The sequence below is a fragment of the Panthera uncia genome, chromosome E1, assembly GCF_023721935.1.
Source record: "Panthera uncia isolate 11264 chromosome E1, Puncia_PCG_1.0, whole genome shotgun sequence".
In the NCBI taxonomy this organism is placed as follows: domain Eukaryota; kingdom Metazoa; phylum Chordata; class Mammalia; order Carnivora; family Felidae; genus Panthera; species Panthera uncia.
Genome location: NC_064814.1, coordinates 46628779 through 46636156, shown reverse-complemented (window position 1 = coordinate 46636156; position 7378 = coordinate 46628779). Strand labels below are relative to the sequence as shown.

At 43.2% G+C, this 7378-nt stretch overlaps 1 protein-coding gene across 1 annotated transcript in view; it reads left to right on the top strand.

The window, feature by feature from the left end:
- The first annotated feature begins 1302 nt into the window (after window positions 1–1302).
- DHRS7B (dehydrogenase/reductase 7B) overlaps window positions 1303–7378 on the top strand; it is a 62394-nt gene continuing 56318 nt past the window's right edge. The window contains exon 1 of the mRNA XM_049636849.1: window positions 1303–1388. Coding sequence (XP_049492806.1) covers window positions 1369–1388 — 20 coding nt within the window. The 5' untranslated portion in view covers window positions 1303–1368. The remainder of the gene's footprint in view (window positions 1389–7378) is intronic.

Genomic DNA, 7378 nt, shown 5'->3' with positions numbered 1-7378 from the left:
GGATCATATTGGGTTTATTACCGGGACATTTGCACTTTCTGAACTGGCAAGTAGGAGTCTAGAGTTTCCAGAACAGTGGGCAGGGGACAGGCGGGTCTACAAATTCCTGTGAAAATATCTAAGGAAAGCATATTATACATATTATTTGAAAAGATTAGCTAACATTTAGTTAAAAATATAATTTCCTGTTTCTAGATTGAGTACTTGTGAGGCTCTCCATGAAATTATTCGTTGATGAAAATGAATAAAAGCAATGTACAGAGCAGTATCTACAGTATGCTGTTTGTACAAGGGACAGTGGGAAGAATGCTGAATGTATACGTAATTGCTTGATTATGCATAAGAGAGCCATGGAAAGACAAACACATCTCGTGGCATTGTTACCTAGTGGGAAGAGAACTGGGTACCTGGAGAACAGGAAGGGAGACTTCTCAACTTATACACTGTTGCCATCTCTTGAGTTTTGAGCTATGAGAAGTCTCAGCTTCTCTCTCAACATCCTCTTTTCCACAGTTCCACTTCAAACAAATTCAGATCTTTTAAAAAATCTACTTGCAAGAATTACTTAGATCTTGTGAATAAAAATCATTTTCAGATATATGTATTGCAAATATCTTCTCCACTCTATTGCTTGCACTGTACTCTCTTTTGTCTTAAATTTCCATGTCTTACATTTAAGGACGCCAGCTTATCAGCCTTTCCCTTTCGGGTTGGTACTCTTCTGTGTCCTGCTAAAAAGGATCTCCCCGTCCCACGGTCACAATATCACGCTGTTGTTTTCTAGAGTTGTACCTTTCACAGTTAGGTGTAGTCTTGAATTATTTTTTTGGTCCGAGGTAGAGGTCAAGGCTCATTACCCGCCCCATTCCCCTACTGTCATTCAAGTGATCTAGCACTATTTACCTAAAGTAACTTTCCTATTGCATTACGGTGGCTCCTTTGTGGGGGAAAAAAAACGCGACTACAAATCTGTGGGTTTGTTTCTAGCCTCTCCTTTTCCAGTGATCTTTTCATTTATCTTTGCTGTTTTAGTTATGTCTTTATAGTTTATAATAAGTCTTGATAACTGTAGCAGATATTCTCCACTGTCCCGACCACGCCCTCCACCCCCGACCCCAACACGCTAACCGAGAGAGCGCTCGAAACACAAACCACGACCTTCCGAATTTCCCTCCAGAAGATGGAAGGAAGGCAATTACGTACGCTTCGCCTCTCTGACCTCAGAGTCGGGCGGATCCTGCCTGCACCTTGAGGGAGGCAGCCCGGCACGCATGCGCAGCCTGAAGGCCGGGATTGGACAGAGCCGCATGGGCTGGGCGAGGGAGGTCTCGCGTCGCTTCCGAGACGGGAGGATGAACTTGATTGACCATGGTCACTGAGGCGACCAGGTAGGGGCTAGGGAGGAAGCGACCCTGGTGGCGAGGGGCGCAGGGGCGCGCCCGGAGCTGAGGCGCGCGGGCCTATCCTGAGTCGAGTGCTCTCTGGGCCCGGGCGAGGGGGAGGGAAGCGGGCGTGGAGGCCGCCCGCCGCCCCTCATTCTGAAGGAAGGCTCAGCTTATACTGGCACTTATACTGGAGTTCCGCCTCTGGCACTTTCTCTCTGGGCCGCCGGCGCCTTCGCGGAGCTCCCAGCGGCGGTGTGTGCGGCCGGAAAGGGCTGTAGTGAGGCCGCGGACCCGCCCCGGCTTCGCCGAGCGCTGGGTGTGCGCCCCCGGCTCGGGCCTGTCCCTTTCCCGGATTCCGCACCCACGGACGTGGCGCCGCGCGGCAGGGCTCAAGCCCTGGAGGCTGGTGGCGCTGGAGCCTGGTGTTAGAGACCTAGGGTTAGCCGGGGAGATCCCGTTTTTCGCACGGCAGGGGAGAGTATGGACTGTTGAGCACCCGCAGCAGGGGACTCTTTTACTTCTCTGACCCGTCCAATCCTTGTCCTGACGCATCCTGACTGTGCACCTTAGGGCAGATGTCTTAAACTCTTGGCGCCTGTGTACTCAGCTGTAATTTTGGGAATAATACGCCCATATTCGTGAGGTTGTTGTGAAATGTAAATGAGATTGCCTGTAGAATGCCCCCGCCAGTGTCTGGCACATAGTAGTTACCCAATAAATGGTACCTGTAGAATTCTCTTTTAAGTTCCCTTTGGTATAGTGATTTGAGAGTTGAGAAGTTACTTTGGGTGTAACTTATGAGCTTCATATATACCTGTGTTTAGTGAGCTAATAATTGACCGGGAAGTGCTTTTCACGTCTTCCGACCGGTATGGAGGTGGGGGTGGGAGCAGGGTTGGTGGTGAGGAGAACCAAGAGGAAGTCAGTTTCTAAAGAAGTGGCAGGTGGAAAAAGGGATCCTTAGCTTGGCGATCCAGAGATAAAATTAGTAAAATGATCGAATTCTTCAGCAGGATAGGGAGGGGAACTAGCTTTTTGAACACCCACGTAAATGTTTTCTGTTGTAGATATCTCTCTTACTCCTCACCGCAAAAGAGTAAAGTGGGTGGTATCTTCATATGCTTTCAGTGAACTTATGCAACAAATAAGTGGAGGAGGCAGGGTTTTACAACTAGGCCTCTGTGTTAAATCTAGTCATTCTGGTCCGGGGGTTGCCTTTGAAGAGGTCCTTGTTAAAGAAGTTATATTCAAAAGGTAATCTGAAGCCTTGTCATAATATAGTTTTATGAACATACAGAGGTCCCCCAACTTTTTCCCAGGGTAGCTTTTGATTTCTCCTGAGGCTTATGATGGGAAGGAGTGGAGATGGGAGGAAGAAGTAGGGTCATGACTGGGCCTTGGTCGGGGGTGATCAGTAAGACTGAGTGCTCCTTCTTGCGGGGATTTTTCTGGGATGGCATTCTGCCGACCCCCAAAACGACATGATGAGGCTTCCAGATTAACAGTTGATGAGAGTTTATGTAGTCCCAATAGGGGTTCCTTTAAAAGGAGGCATTCTAAAAATGGATATGCATAAATTACATTTTGCTGAATTAATCTTTTTCAGTAGACAGAAGACCATCTGATTTGTTCCATTGTTTTCCTTTGCAACAATTGAAGCTTCATTAGAATCATTCCTTTTATTCCTGGGTGGGGGGTTTCTTTTATTGTAGCAAACACAGGACTTTGGAAAAAAAACCACATTTCTAGCATTGAAAAGGATCTTTGTTGTGGTTTTTTTTTCTGGATTGTAGATTGATTAGGAACCTGGTAGAAACACTGAAACAGTAGTTACCATATGTTTATTTTATGGCACATACTGAGCCATTTACCTAAGAGGGAAGTACTATTTTAGTTCCATTTTTTACAGATGAAGAAATTGAGGCTCAGAGAAGTCAAGTGATGTGTTTAAATTTGGAGAATCTAAGAGAGAACAGAAATAATGTTTAAGGGGGGGTCTCTTAGGGTTACTCGGATGCCAGACAATATAAGAATGAAGGGACATTTTCTCATGAAGGCATGGAGTTTCCTACTGGGAGAGAAGGGCACTTATCTCAAAGGCAAAAGCCTGGTGTTTTATCTGCATGTTCTGGGCCAACGTCAGCACAGCTGGACTGTGGTCCTTTAGACTTTGAAGCCCAGGTCTGGAACCTACTGCCTTGCAGTAATGGGTTGCTGATGTGCTTTGCTTTGAAAGAGGCCGACACTGTACACAGGAGTGTGCAAGGCATATAGATGCGTGATCACTTCACATCCAAAAAGATTCCTGGCTTTATAGACAGATCTATTTACGCTTTTCTTTTTTTTTTCTTTTTAAAATATTTTTTAATTTACATCCAAGTTAGTTAGCATATAGTGCAATAATGATTTCAGGAGCAGATTCTTTAATGCCCCTTACCCATTTAGCCCATCCCCCTTTCTTTTCTTTTTTATTTAAAATTGTTTTCTAGATTTTTAAAAGTCTTGATTCCAGTATAGTTAACATACAGTGTTATATTGACTTCAGGTGTATGATACAGTGATTCAACAATTCTAGATATTACTCGGGGCTCATAAGGTAAATGTACTCTTAATTCCCTTCACCTATTTCACACCTCTCCTGCATACACCTCCCCTCTGGTAACCATCTGTTTGTTCTCTATAGAGTCTGTTTTTTTGTTTCCCCTCTCTCTCTCTCTCTCTCTCTCTCTCTCTCTCTCTCTCTCAGTTTGTTTATTTATTTTGAGAGAAGGAGAGAGCAACCATGATTGGGGAGTGGCAGAGAGGGAGAATCCCAAGCAGGCTTTGCGCTGTCCACACAGAGCTGGACGTTGGACTTGAACTCACAAACCGTGAGACCATGACCTGAACTAAAACCAAGAGTCAGACGCTTAACTGACTGAGCCACCCAGGCACTGCATTCGTTTGTTTCTGTTTTTCTCCTTTGTATGTTTGTTTTGTTTGAAACAAACGAAAACATGGTGTCTTTTTCTGACTTATTTTGTTTAGCATTATACTCTCTAGCTCCATCCGTGTTGTTGCAAATGGCACGACTCCATTCTTTTTTATGGCTGGATAACACCCCATTGTATATATATACCACATCTTTATCCATTCATCTCTTGATGGACACTTGGGCTGCTTCCATAATTTGGCTATTGTAAATAACGTTGCAATAAACATAGGGGTGCATATATCCTTTTGAATTCGTGTTTTCATAGTCTTTGAGTAAATAGCCAGTAATGCGATTACTGGATCATAGGGTAGTTCTGTTTTTAATTTTTTGAGGAACCTCCATGCTGTTTTCCACAGTGGCCGCACCAGTTTGCATTCCCACCAACAGTGCAAGAGGGTTTTCTTTTTCTTCATATCCTTACCAACACTTGTTGTTTCTTGTGTTTTGATTTTAGCCATTCTGACAGGTGTGAGGTAACATCTCATTGTAGTTTTGATTTGCATTTCCCTGATGATGAGTGATGTTGAATATCTTTTCATGACTCTGTTGGCCTTCTGGATGTCTTCGGAGAAATGTTTGCTCGTGTCTTCTGCCCATTCTTTAATTGGGCTATTGGTTTTTTGGGTGTTGTGTTTTATAAATTCTTTGTATATTTGGAAACTGCCCCTTTATCAGATATGTCATTTGCAAATATCTTCTCCCATTCAGTAGGTTGTCTTTTAGTTGTGTTGATTGTTTCCTTCACTGTGCAGGAGGTTTTTATTTCGATGTAGTTACAATAGTTATTTTTGTTTTTGTTTCCTTTGCCTCAGAAGATATATCTTGAAGGAAGTTCCGTGGCTGATGTCAAAGAAGTTACCGCCTATGCTCTCTTCTTCAGAGTTCTTTTAGATAATACGTTCCTATAGTATACTTAAAATATTGTATTCAGACTTGCCACTGTATGTTTGTATAAAGGAGCCGTGTTTGTGTTTTAGTCAAGAGCATGGAATGAATGTACCTTCCCTAACATATGCATTCCTCTCTTTCTCCATGCTTTAAGAATAATAATAGTTAACATTCATTGAGTATTATGTGCCAGAGTTTATGCTAAGCATCTTATTGAATTATTCAATTCTCGCAATAATCCTATAAAGTAGGGACAGTTATTTTTATTTATAGAGGAAGAAATGGGCTCATAGATGGTAAGAAATTTATACAAAGGCACAGAGCTAGTAAGGGCAGAGCCAACTCGATGTACTCCAAAAACTAGTGCTTATCTATGTATTTCATTCATTCCTTCTTTGAGCAGATATTTATTGAATATAGCTACTCTCTACCAGCAGTGTACTAGGTGTTGGGGATATAGTTATGGTCAAAACAGACACGGTCCTGTTGTTGGGTTGCTTATAAGTCTAACAGTGGAGACGGAAAGAGAATTACAAATTAAATATCAGTTGCAGTTGTAGTACGTGCTCTGGAGGACAGTAGAGGGTGCTAGGAGAATGTATAATGGGGCCATTTGGCAGTGGGAGGGAATGAGGAGAGACAGGGAAGGTTTTGCTGAGGAAATATTTAGCTGAGACCTTTCAGGACTGAGTTGGATTACATTGGGCAAAGAGAAGGGTGAAGAGCTACCAGGGAGAGGGAACCTGGATTGGGGAAGGACTGTGGCTCTTGGAGTCAGCAAAAAGGAAGGGCCTCACCATGATGGTGTGGCCCTCCACCCTGTGTTTCTTACAACTCCAAATCCAGCAGGTCGCAATGCCTCGAGAATAGGAGCAGCTTGTGTCTTGTAGTTACTGAAAGACCTGTGTGGCCAAAGGGTGGAGGATGTTGCCCAAGTCAAACACACAAGGGAGGTAAGGGTCTTACCCTAAGAGCAGTATTGCTCCCCAGTCTTGGATTATGTGTAGTCAGCTCCACAAACCATATCTACTTTCCAGTTCTGATTGGAGTCCACCCTCCTTCTTCAAACATGTGGTTAGACCTCTGGTGGCCTACAGGATGGATATTGGGGATGAGAGGAGGGATAAATACCTAAATATGAGATGTGATTGGCATCGGTAGTTTGCCCTATAATGCTAAATAAAAACTGAGTGCCAATGTTTTGTTTCATCATATTGTCTCTGGTTTGCAAAATGATTTAACGAACATTTTATAGCCTCACTATGGTCCACACCCTGTGTTAGCCACCTATGGTACAAATATATAAGGACATTCTTTTCCTTCACCGTGCATAATTTACTTAATGTTTATTTGCCTTCCATTTAGGATGCTGCAGTTGTTTTATCAACATTATTTTTGGACATACATTTACTTTGCATTTATTATGTGCCGGGCACTGTGCTATGGATATAGCATGAACAAATAGTCATAGTCTCAGTTGTCATGGAGTTTAAACTCCCAGTCGGGGCTGGAGGGCAGAGAGAGAGGGAGTCAGGAAGATGAGGTTGAAGAGGTAGCAGGGGTCAGACCATGCAGGCCTCATAGGTCATACCAAGGATTTAGGCTTATCCTAAGAATGGTGGGAAGCCATTGAAAATTTTCAGTCATGAGAGTAGCATCAGTGGGTCTGTGTTATTAAAAGATCACTTTGGCTCCTCAGTGGAGGCAAAAGTCGATGGATTTGAGAACTATTTAAGAGGTAGGATCAATAGTGCTTGACAATATGTTCACTCTGGGGTGAGAAGGGAGAGGGAGGTGTCAGGGCTAATTCTTCATTTTCCGGCCTGTGCTTCCATGATAGGAAACCGTGAAGGAAGAACATGCGTTCAGTTTTGGAAAAGGTGTCTTTGAAATAATCCAAGTGGAGGTGTCACAGAGGCAATGATATAGGAGTATCTGGCACTCAGATGATAGTAATGGGCTAAATCCCTAACAAACTCTTGTCAGGGAGGAATTTTTTTTTCTTGTATTGTGTTCATCAAGGTTGGGAAAGTGGCAGTAAGGTAGCCCAGTAGAGAGTAGAATTTCTAAAATTTTTTTTTTTCAACGTTTTTTTTTTTTTTTTTAATTTATTTTTGGGACAGAGAGAGAC